The sequence below is a fragment of the Nasonia vitripennis genome, chromosome 3 (genome assembly GCF_009193385.2).
Source record: "Nasonia vitripennis strain AsymCx chromosome 3, Nvit_psr_1.1, whole genome shotgun sequence".
Classification (NCBI taxonomy): domain Eukaryota; kingdom Metazoa; phylum Arthropoda; class Insecta; order Hymenoptera; family Pteromalidae; genus Nasonia; species Nasonia vitripennis.
Genome location: NC_045759.1, coordinates 4,619,368 through 4,631,928, shown reverse-complemented (window position 1 = coordinate 4,631,928; position 12,561 = coordinate 4,619,368). Strand labels below are relative to the sequence as shown.

General features: G+C 43.1%; 1 protein-coding gene across 3 annotated transcripts in view; it reads right to left on the bottom strand.

Annotated features, from left to right (window-relative positions):
* LOC100119247 (zwei Ig domain protein zig-8) overlaps positions 1 to 12,561 on the bottom strand; it is a 131,617-nt gene that overhangs the window by 12,931 nt on the left and 106,125 nt on the right. For all 3 annotated transcript variants that reach the window (XM_003427238.5, XM_016984393.3, XM_008212135.4), the window contains exon 5: positions 5,973 to 6,107. In XM_003427238.5, coding sequence (XP_003427286.1) covers positions 5,973 to 6,107 — 135 coding nt within the window. The remainder of the gene's footprint in view (positions 1 to 5,972; positions 6,108 to 12,561) is intronic.

Sequence of the window (12,561 nt, the reverse complement as noted above, 5' to 3'; positions counted from 1 at the left end):
GTATGAGCAAAACTTTGAATTTTGCGAGGATGTGCTGGTAAAATGATTACGATGCTTTTTTTGCACCTTCGTTTTCGCAGAAAAATAATCGTATGATTTATTAGCTTGAATACTTAATCGTGTTACGTTTCAGAGCGCGCATATATTCCATAATTTTATGATATACGACATTCCGCGTATACCGTTCTTTTTGTGCACAATATTATGTTTTTGGCAAATGAATATATTATAATTATAAGAGAAAGTGCACACACGCAACGCATGCAATTAAATACATAAAGTCTTTCTCAGAATTAAATCAGCAAATATGCGACACGATAAAATCGAGCGGTCAAAGCAGATATTAATTTTACTAAATAATTTTCAAATGGTTTAATGGTCACTCTTGTAAATTTCAAAGGAAAATAAAAATCAACATAAACAACCGCGTGTTTGCGTATTTTTCACTCGAGCTTAGTGCCCTAATTAATAAAGCTCTTTCTCTCTCCCGCCTCTAATTACTGATAACGATAAATCTGAAAAACGCCCTCGCCGCGTATCTAAATATTAAGTAAGCCCCGGTGCAGCAGCTGAAAAACGTGCTCGAGTCCGACCCCCATAACTCATAAAACCTCTCCCTCCCGCAGCCGGGGCGGAAAGTTAAAATCCTGAAAAATCTCTCGACGCGCGTCGTGTGTATACGCGTTAACATTTACTCAGCAGTTTGACGTGCAATCTAGCGCTTAAGTATACACGAGGATTCGAACAGCAATTCCGATTTCCCGCGAGGTAAATCATTCGGAAACTCTTGAGAAGTCGACGCGTCGCTCCCGATTTCCCGATTCGAATTTAGTCGAAAGCTGACGTGATGCGTTTTGAACTTGGCTGATGATTTGTACGGAAAAGCCATTGCACGTTTCATCCGCTTCTTTATCTCTGGCGATAGATGGCGCATATAGTTACGCTTTCATTCTCTCTATTAGAATCTGCACGCCGAGCGTAGATATAGCGGTGTGTGCGGCCTATTCCAAAACTGCCTTGTTTGATCGGTTTCTTGGACTGCCCATGCTATGACTGCTATTGTTATTCATTGTGAATCCATATTCATCGAATAAATTGTTAAAGGTACGTTAATAGTTACCGACAGGTTCTTATGGCCCAGCGCCTCATTCGCCCTTCACAAAGTTTATAGATCGCCAAGTTTAATTCTATTCCTATAATCAAACTCGCTCTTTCTTCCCTGCAAGATCGTATGCGAGTTCTCTCTCTCTCTCTCTCTCTCTCTCTCTCTCTCTCGGTCAGCGCGCAGCCTTAATTCGTCTACCGCTTTGCTCTTTCGGCATCTAATCCGCGACCCTCTGGCCTTTGCATCGGCAATTATATGTGCTGAGTAAGTTTGTGTACAGCTGCTTCATTAACCCATTTCGCTTCGTCGCGAGGCGCTTTAAGAATTTTTATTTTGCCGTGTACGGAGGGACGCTAATTGCCTATGAAAGCGTTCCTTTGCCGTTGAGGCGGAAAATAATGCGGGCAGTAGACGACGAACGGCCGGGATTATCGCCTGCGGATACTTATCGAATTATCGCGGAGCTGATGCTCCTAAGCGTACGGGAATTTCGGTTTTGGCTGGTTTTGAGATTGACTTTTGGTACGGAGGATAGGAAAAGGATTTGGGATGAGCTCTGCTGTATTATGTCGGAAATAGATTCGCTGATGCCGTTGAAAATTCATAAGCTGATATTTTGCTTATAGAAATCTGATGTTGATTTTGACAGGCTTTCTAGCGATTTTACATATAATTAATGAGTACGCGATTTTGATGATATTATAATTTTCGATTAATTGTTGGATGAAATCGAGTTTTGCGGATGCGAAATTCGCCTAGTATATGATGCTGACAGTCGAGAACGTTGATTAAATATCGGTTTTAGCTATAATTCCGGCTTAAGTCATTTTAAATAATTTTATAGCCAATACACGATATTTCAAAAATGCCTCGATCGGCAACTATGCACACTTTGCTAAATTAAACAACATAAGAATGAAGCTTCTGCTCGCGTTCACTCAAAAATAAAATCCCTCCTTCTCCATCTGGCATCAGTCTAAAGATTATCGCGTCGGCGAATCGGGCGCCAAGCCGAAGCAGAAAGAAAGCCGTCGCTATGTACATACATGTATACAACTACAGAGAAATGCCACTATCCGCGCGGTAATCCGAGTGGATGAAGGATGTATATATATATATATATATATAGGCGAGGCGGCAATGAGGCAGCGGCTTAATTAAGCCTAGCAGCGATCAAGTTCGCGAGCGAGCGAGCGACGGTCCAACCGTCGCTCCGGCTGAGGAAATTATGATCGGGCCCATTAAACTTTGCATAAAATTCTCATTAGTCGCGAGAGCCCATTTCAGTCCGGCTTCTGATATATTACATGTATACATGTAACTGGCTCTCGCGAGTGTGCGTCGATCAAAATTTGCCTTTATTTCGACGCTTTGGACAGACATCGCCGGGTTACGCGTACAAGCGAGTAAATAACTCGGTTTTTCAGCGAGGTAGACAATTTTTTTTCCTCCATACTCTGTCGTATTTTTCATGGAATTGTAATAACAATATATTTCAATATAACCGACGAAATACTCGAAACTCGAACTTTTTTCGCTGAAAAATTGTATAAGCACTTCGACCATACTGCTGTACAGTGCTACGAACACATAACAATTGAACTCGCTCAATGACGTTTGCTGTAGCCGAGAACAATATTGATATGCTCGTATACACGGCATCATGAAAAAAGAGCTTTATTTTTTATTTCGCTCGCCTAGCGTACACTTCAATCAGCGCAAAACCATGGCAGCGCACAGTCCCTCTCGAAAAATCTCTCGAAAAATCTCTCGAAAAATTTAGCAAAGAATTTTCGAAGCTGTGGAAAACGTCAAGTGGCGTTTGTCATTCGGATAGGCCGAAGCTTCGCTCTATGCATACACACACATAATGTGCTGCACAATATAATCTCAAACCGCGGCCGACTGGCGTTTTTTCCTTTTTTCTCTCTCTCACGACGACCAATACGCGCGCATAGAACGGCATAATGAATCATACGTACGTGACACAGTTCGCCTGGGCTGTTCTACATTGAAAAGCTGCGACGGCTTTTAGTATCATCGACTTCTTACGGATATGCGCGCAACAAGTTGAAAATCCAACGGACGAGCGCTCTCGCGCGAGCAATTAAAAGTTTAAAGCTGCGCGAGCGCGTGGGTGGGTCGATAATACAAGCCGGCGCGCAATAATAATGAGGGATTGCATATACCACTCGCCCGTCGTCTTCGTCGATTTTATTCAGGAAAGCTCGTGTGTGTGTGTGTGTGTGTATGTTTCGCGAAATGGACTTGTCGCTTGCGCGAGATGACGAACGATGATGATCGCGGCGCAACGATTTTGTCTCCGACGCTATATTGCCCGGTCTCGTGTGGCCCAACCATTACTCCGAGTGCACGCTATATCTGATTGACCATGCTAATTCCGATGTTTTTCTCCGGCGAAGCTAATTTACGAGGCAATAATATTTACAAGTCATCCCCCTGGACTCTATTTCTATGCATATGCCGAGAGAGAGAGAGAGAGAGAGAGAGAGAGAGAGAGAGAGAGAGAGAGAGAGAGCAATAAAATTTCCCCGACGTACAGACGGCCGCCTCTATGGGCTTTTATTACACGCGTATCGCGAAGCCTTTTACGTTGTATGTACGAGAGGGAGAGAGTCGTATATCGAAGCATCGCGCTCTGATTTCATTCGGCGCGATATACTTGATGCGGTATTTTTTTTTCTCGCGTGCAAAGCAAGTGCATGTACAGCTGTCGAGTGGAACTTTCGGAGAACTGCCGCAGCGAGAGAAGAAAAAACTGCAGTGATGTAGGCTATGTAGCGAGTGGGTGTATATATAGAGGAGTTGAAGTGCTGCCTCGTGATTTCGAGCCGGGCTATCTAATTATCGGGCGCAGCTTTTTGAAAGAAATTAGCCGCAGAGAGAGAGAGAGAGAGAGAGAGAGAGAGAGAGAGAGAGAGAGAGAGAGAGAGAGAGAGAGAGAGAGAGATGACGTTAATTTGCGACGTGCCCCGGGAGAATCTGGGACACTGCCTCTCGCGATTGATATGCCATGCCAATCAGTGCCGGCCTTATGCTCGTCGTCCCCAACTTCTTCCTCCTCTCTGCATCGCGATTTAATCTGACCTCTTATTATACTTTCCCTCGGCTTCGGCTCTTTTAAATAAGTTCAATTATATGCGGAATCGCGGCGGTCGATTTTATTGTAGACGAGATGTAGATGCTTGTCTCTAAGTCTTTCACGTGAAGTATACAGGATATAGCAGTCGCTCGAATCGATCAATTGTACACACATACGACTGGCAAAATTCTGATTCATTTGTCCGCAAACTCGACCGCGACTTCCGCATAGCCCGAGCCATTCGATAGTTGAATCAAGGGGGATCTGAATTAATCTATCCACAAATACGTTACCAAAGCGCGGCTCAGCGCGGTATAACAAATTAGCATAATCAGCTTAAGCGAGTGTAGAGTTCGCACACACGAATTTGCAACTAAAAATACACTTGCTTTCCAGGCTGCGAATGAACGTGCGTTTGCTCGCACGAAATCGACGTACTTTTACTATTAATCATCGGTGTACATACACTGAAAAAAAAAACACAGCCATTTTAACTGAACTCGCACGAGTAATCCGTCATTGTACGAAGACTCGCCAAGATTGTCGTAGAGTTCAGCTGTTTTAAAGAATCAGTTCGGTCGTTTTTGCTGGTGTCCCGCGTAAGCGACCAATTTTACGAGTCGCGACTCGCCAAAACTACCAGTGGCACACCGTTGTTCTTACTGAACAGTCGTTGCGGTGGCAGAACGGTTAAAACTACCGGACTTTACAGCAGAAACGACTGTGTTTTTTTTCAGTGTAGCATTGTGTAACGCTTTGATTTTCACTCCTTTGGCCAACGTTTCGAGTATAAGCGTCTGATTATATCTAATTGAATTAATCGAGTATTAATCAGGTGCGTATTTATAATTGCGAACTAATAACTTAATATCGTAATAGAATCGAGCTTCCACCGTTTTATTTTCATAATCTAATTCATAATAAATTCATGCATAATTTCATCGATAAATTCGGCAATCTATAAATGTGTTCACTCTCTGAATATAAGATAGCTTCCTGCGCTTCGAGACCAGATCAAATCCATAAATTAATTAAAAATTCCATAAGTAATTCGCAAAAATTTTCAAAATCCGTACATCCCAATCCTATAAAATATCATCGAGGGAACGAAGTAACACAGCTTCTTCTCGACGTCGCGTATACGCTCTACTCCCGCGTCAGCAACACCCCGTCCGCGGCAAACTCGATCAAATTCATCGGCAAACATTAATTTCCGTAATAAAGTAGGAAATCCGATGCGCGCCATCGAAATACAGCGAATTCCACTTATCTCTCGAATTCCATTCCCGGTGAAAATCGGATCGAATCCAGCCGCTTCTCCGTCGGCAACAAAGCCCCTCGATAAGCACTCGAAAATAATATCTCTCTATAAAAGCCTTCCCCAGAGACATCAAAGCTAGAGAAGCTGCTGAAAATTTCATAATTTGTCCCTCGATCTCTTCCATACATCTTACGATTATGCACATATCGCGATCTCGGGTCAAAAGGCTTCTGCAAGCACACGAGCTTTGAAAAATTCCAGTCGCGTATACGTTCGTCGCATGCATACGTAACGCGCGAACGCGAGCGAGAATAGCCCTGCTTTGAAATGTAATCAAGCCTTTGAAAAGCTCCCGATGATCCAGTTCGCGATTCTTCGATATCACATGTGACGCAGTGAAAAAGTATAGGTTATACGCGCGGCATCTATATACATAGCATTCTCTCGCGTATAGAGAGCGAATAATGAAAATTCACGCGTTTCGTGCGTTGCGTATTGATTACCTTTTCTATAATACAGACGAGATTTATTATAGACCCGACGTCGACGTGGTGCTCCTCGCTGCCCAGTATAAACGCTTCCGGCGTCACTATGTTTAGATTGACGAAGTGCGACAGTATCCCTGTACTCCTGGAGACCTGGAAAATAGAAAAAAAGATTTTTAATTAGAATTACACGCTCAGAGCTTGCAACAAGGGATGAAACTGCGGATTTTTATCGACTGACCAATCACGACTGTTACTACTTGCCAAATTAGCTTAACATAAATATGCTCGATTTCGATCAAGATCTCGCTGAGGCCGATGAGTTTTCGATAATTTCCCAAACGAAATGATTCGCGCTCATACGAGTCAATGTTTGAGCTTTTTAGTTGCGTCGCTACATAGCCGCTTCTCGCACGAGCAAATAAACGTCACAGCCAGTGAACGGTCGAACTCCGGCAGCGCTGCAGCGCTCTCGTGTACGTATATACATTGACTATTCCAAAGTTTGAGGCCTTCTCTCGAGAGTAGAGGGGGGAGGGAGCCCGTCAACGAAATTCTGCAGGCTACATGTTTGCCTGCATAGTTTATCCATAGTTGATTATGCTTATAGTTTCTAGTTTGCCGCCGCGCGCGGTCTGTTTAATTGCACGGCGTCACGTCACGCGTCGGCCAATCGTGCGGTGTGTTCCACAGAAATGCACCAGGAATTTTCTTCGGTTCACCCGGAAGTTCGATCGTTTTTTACTCCGCGCGCGTATCCGCGTCGATCAAGCTTGATAACTGAAAATTTAATCAAGTCGCCTGATGTACATACACATACTTTCCCGTTGTTCTTTTCAGTCGATCGCGCACGCGCGCACGCACGAAAAGCTCTCCGGCGTAAAACTTTTTTATCGCGCGCGCGGATCGTAAACGCGCGTAAGTTCGTTAAATAGCTCGGGCGAGCTTTATCAGGGTAGAAGAAGATGCTACGCGAGGGTATATAGATATATGCATAAGGGAGAAAATCGCCCGCGAGTTTCTATACTTTTATAATTTACTTTTGCAGACACGAGAGAGCTCCGCTACTGCAAGCTCGATAACGAAGCGAGGCTCCTTTCTTTATTTCTCCGTCTCTTTCTCTCTTTCTCTCTCTCTCTCTCTCTCTCTCTCTCTCTCTCTCTCTCTCTCTCTCTTGCTTTCTCTCTGTGAAGTTTGATCGTGAATATCAAAGGAAAAGCATAAAGTTTACTCGGGGGGCTGCTGCAGCGCCCGAGAGAAATAAATGCCAGCTCTCGGACGTATAGATAAAAAATTTACATTTTGATAGATATTTACAAATACGGAAATCGCCACTCCACCCTTTTTCCGAAAAAAAAAACCGCTGCCAATTCATTGGCACTTAGCTTCCTCCAACTAAATTTATAAGTCCAATAAATAAAATATTGTTTTAATATATCTATATATCTGCTTGCTAATGTATGAGGCGATTTTTGATACAAAATTTAATAAAAGTTTTGGATAGTTCATTGTTCAATAGTTTGCAGACCCCTCTGTTTTCTTATTATAGAATACAAACACTGTCGTCAATTTTTTTCACAGAGAAATTCACGCATGTTTACATGTGTTCCTAACCAACCTAAACATCAAAACAGCAGGTTATTCATTAGATAAGTCGCTCGCGCAATTTTCAAGAAAACGATTTTTACATTTTATCTCTTTAGTTGAAAACCGCTTGATGGAATCGTTTACAATTTTAACAGCAGATAGCTTTTTTATAGTGAATCACCAAATAAAATTTTGAAGCATTTGACTACATTGTTTTAGAAATATAAGAAACCAAAAAATTTTCAAAAAAAAAAATTGAAACCTTGATATCTTACGAACCGTAGGGGTTTGAAAGCTGTGCAATAAACTTAACCAAAACACATAAAATATCTACTTTTTCCCGAAATCTCAAGTGCAATAAGGCCTTTTTGCGTCCGTAATCAGGCACAAAAAAACTCATTTTTTTCAGTTTTTCATTTATTACTGAAAAAATAAGTAGTCAAATCACTTGAAATTTTAATGGGGTATAGTTTGACACGTGACCCATTGACATAATTTTTTTCGTCATAAAAAAAATATAGTTAAGAAATTAAAAAATAACTGTTTTTCCCGAATTCAGAATCCAAAAATATATATGCATGTCAAATTTTATTGATATTGACAAGGTAGTTCCAAAAATATTACGGTATACATACACACACACACACACACACAATCCACACACATATACACACACTCACATCCATACGGACATTTTCCAAAAACACTTGATTTGAACTTCTAACACACTAAAAAGTATTTTCTAGAAGTTTTGAAGAAACTCAAAATTTTACTATTACAAAGCTTCCTCTAGGAGGAAGCAATATTGTAGGAGAGAGATTCTCCGCCGCTGCTGTTTTTCAGCTCTCGGCCTCGATACACACGAGGCTATGTGTGTGTGGACTTTGTATCCACTCAAAGAACATTTACATAAAAAAGAGCTGCGGAGGTTGAGAAGGACGTGGGGGGGGGGGGGGGGGGTGCGTTTTCGGGACGACCCTTTGCGACGTAGTCCCTCTGGGATTTATTTCGAGCGAGTGAGGTCACAGAGATAGACGAGGAGCAGCTATTGGCTTGACGACCAAAACATCACTCTAAATTGACAATTTCGTATCTCTCTCTCCCTTTGAATCCTGCCGCTGATGCTCTTATATCTTGCTCTCACGCGACGATCGATCAACGTCTATGACGCGACGTTGCCTATTCAGAGGCTGAGATTTTATTAAAAGTCCAGACGAGATTCCAAGCTATAGATATAGGCGGCGTTGACGCTCGCGTAGCTTATGCGCATTCGATAATTAGTTCGCTATTATTTCACTGCTTTCGAAGTTGGCGATCCAGTTTAGAAATTATCGCATATGAACGGTTTTAATCAAGCGGATGGTCAGCCTTTTGCTTCGCGGACGATACGAGACGCGAAGTTTATTACACTTTTACGGAGCAGCGTCTGGGGCGCACAAAAATATACAACGTTTGACGTTGAGCGATGATAATAATAACTCCAGGAGAGAGAGAGAGAGAGAGAGAGAGAGAGAGAGAGAGAGAGAGAGAGAGATCCAGCCAAACTAATGAGCTTCCGTCGGGGGTATTTTACAACCGCAATGAAATAAAATTTTTGATACATTTCTCCCGGACTGTAACGCGCGCGCGCTCTAGAAAATATTAAAAACTTTGCTTCAACCCTTGGCCTCTCAAGCAGATGCGCGAGTAGAGCTTGCAGAGGGAGAGAGAGAGAGAGAGAGAGAGAGAGAGAGAGAGAGAGAGAGAGAGAGAGAGAGCGAAAGATAAAATGAACGAAATCGAGAGGACGAAAGCGTGTACACTGCAACGAGCGCGAGTGTATATATTATATAGAGCCAGTGGAAAAAGCAGAGAGAACGTCAGAAATCACGGAAGATAAGAGCCGCGGTGCTTCGCGAGAACGAAGAAGCCGAAGTGGCGCAGGAAAGGAGGAAAAAGCGGAAGGAGATTCTCGAGCGCGCGGCTAGGAGTAAAAGGAAAAATAAAGCGCGAGCGCGGCTCGCCTCTCCCCCTTAAGACTATTAGTAGTTAAAAGAAAGATAGGAGAAAGAGAGAGAAGAAGCTAGCGCGAGAAAGTAAGTAGATAAGAAATTGAGAAAGGGCGAGAGCAGTGCGCGAAAGATAGAGAGAAGGCGAGTTTATTATACCCCCGGAAGTATTAATGAAAAAAAAGTAGAGGGATAAAGAGGCCAGAGAGGCAGAAAATGAGTTTTCGATGAAAGACGACTGCGCTTCGGGATCGAATGATTAAGGGCACACGATGGTGATTGCGATTCGACTGTAAATAACCTGTTATACGGCCTAATCCGCGGTGTACGACGAGCGAGAGAGCTTTTCCGCGAGATAACTGGACGCCGGCTCTGAAGTTCCCGAGACTCGGCTGTTTAAATGTTGTACATCAATCGGAACTTCGATATAGTTCTGAATTGGAACACAGTGGAACGGATGTACACTGAAAAAAAAACACAGCCATTTTAACTGAACTCGCACCAGTAATCCGTCATTGTACGAAGATTCGTCAAAATTACCGTAGAGTTAAGCAGTTTTAAAGAATCAGTTCGGTCGTTTTTGCTGGTGTCCCGCGTAAGCGACCAATTTTACGAGACGCGACTCGCCAAAACTACCAGTGGCACACCGTTGTTCTTACTGAATAGTCGTTACGGTGGCAGAACGGTTAAAACTACCGGACTTTACAGCAGAAACGACTGTGTTTTTTTTCAGTGTACTGGTTAAACCTTGATCATATTGTTATAGTAGCTCCTTTCATGAATTATCATTAGCGCGACTTCGACAGTTATTGCAGGATATTGGATGAGTTTTAAAAGTTTACGAGATTTCGAAACGTCAGCTCTGTCAGACTGTGAGGCCGAGCTGACTCGAATAGAATGGAAAATTGCATTATCAATGTTATTTTAATAATTGGTAATACGGATTCATTTGAAATCCACTAGGGGAACATTCGATTTAATTTAAATCCGCGCCGCGATTTTGATATTTTATCAAGCGCACGATAAAACTGCGACATTATAAGCCAAGTAGCAGATGTAAAATCGAGTTTATGGCAAAAATTTTATTTGCGCGCCAGCTTATGCAAATCTTATTCGACTAAAGAAGCTTTACAAATGTATCTGGCGGCGTAAAAAGGTTTTCCGAAAGTTTCACCTAAACCGCAAGTCTTTGAAATTTCGCCGTTTTTAACTTTTTAATAATTCACAACGAAGGATCCATTTTTGCCCTGCGGTTCAGTGTTTTTGATTAAAAATTTGCGCAGATTATGAGTTTTTATTCCAGCCAGTGAAATTACGTTCGTTTCGTTGATTAATTTTCTTCTAAAGCAAATACGACACGCAAATATCACGTTTCATCGCATCTCTATCCTTTAAATCACCGCGCTAAACTTAGCCGCGCGAATGTCACTTCTTAGATCGCGCGCGTATCTAGGAAAATCCAGCCCCGACGATAATTAAAATCTGGTTATCGCGCGGATGATTCGATTTCAGATAGTCGATCCGACCTTATTCATAGCCTATAACTACAAAAGGCATATTTTTACTCCCGACGATAATCGATGTTTTCATTGTCTCAATCACTGCGTTTCTTATCATCGTCGTACCTTCCAAGCCAAAGGTGTCAGAATCGAAAATAGAATCTCGAGGATCGGCTCTCAACGAATCCTCTTCCACTAACTTATACACGAGGTCCTCGACACATACAAGATCTGCGCGAAGCAGCAGCTCATCACCAAATTAATACCAATTTTCCAGGGGGTCACAAGGTCGCGGCCCCGCAACTGCTAGATAAGTTTAGATATGCCGTCGCAACTTTTAAACGGCGTCAGGGGTTAGCAGTACTTGGCTTTTCCGTTAAGATAACACTTCGCATAAAATAACGATCCTTCGCGCTCCTCGCGAAACTTTGCCCTTTCCCGCGCGCACTTTCGCCCTCTCTCTCTCTCTCTCTCTCTTTCTCCGAACCCTTTCCAGGCGCGAGTGTATATATTCTTACTCCGCTTTCTCGGCGAATTTTTTTTTCATTGTAAAATTAGTTATAGAGGTCCGAATATTATTCCTTCCGCGTTGACGTTCGATTCGCTCGCGTATTATCGCCGAACGCAAACAATGCACGCAGCAGTCGATGATTATTTTTGGTATATTTTTGCAGCGAAGATCTCGCGCGAAGATAAATATACACGGCCTGCGCATGCAGCAGTGTCCTCCCTCGACAATTCAATTCGATCGCGGAAACGTCAGGGTATAAAATATGGCCCGTATTAATTATCGCCTCGATCCGCGTGTATATATATATATATATATATTTTAATTATATCGCGGCGCTTTACTCGCCGGCGCGCAGCAGCGCAACTAATTTTTTCGCTCAGCCGCGTATAGCCCAGTTGGAATTGTATTTACATACACACACATCGAGCAGCTTTCTCGGAATTTGACAGCGTATAATGCATGGCCTCGATTCAGCACTTCAGAATTATGTACATATAGCCGCACGCGTATACCGCGAGCGCGTCCCCCTAATTTTTCAAAGAATCCTGGCGTATATGCGCTCGCGCGGGAACAGTTAAGCTCTAGGAGTATAGAGAGAAAGTGCGCGCACAATAAAGCTCGCGAGTTTTTGCATCCGAAAAAAAGTGTCTTGTCCGGGTCGGTGACCCCGCGTTGCAGCAGCAGCAGCAGTACCGGCTCCCGCTGGAGAGGGTCGTTAAAGCGGTCGATCGCGCGGGTATGACGACGTTGAGTGGAAGGGATTACCTTCTCCGCGCGCTCCCGTTTCCACCCTCGCTTCCGGCACACACACACACACACACACATATTAATATATACATATACACACACGCGTACACAGTGTCTAATGCGCGTATATCAAGCTCGTTTATGCGGCATTCACCGAAGATTTTTCTTCGCCGAGGATAAGCGCGGCGCAGGTTACCGGTATATATAGTGTATAAGCTGTGTGGGTGTGTGTGTAGGTGTATGTACAGGAGAGTCACGCGATCGGTCGTGCAGGC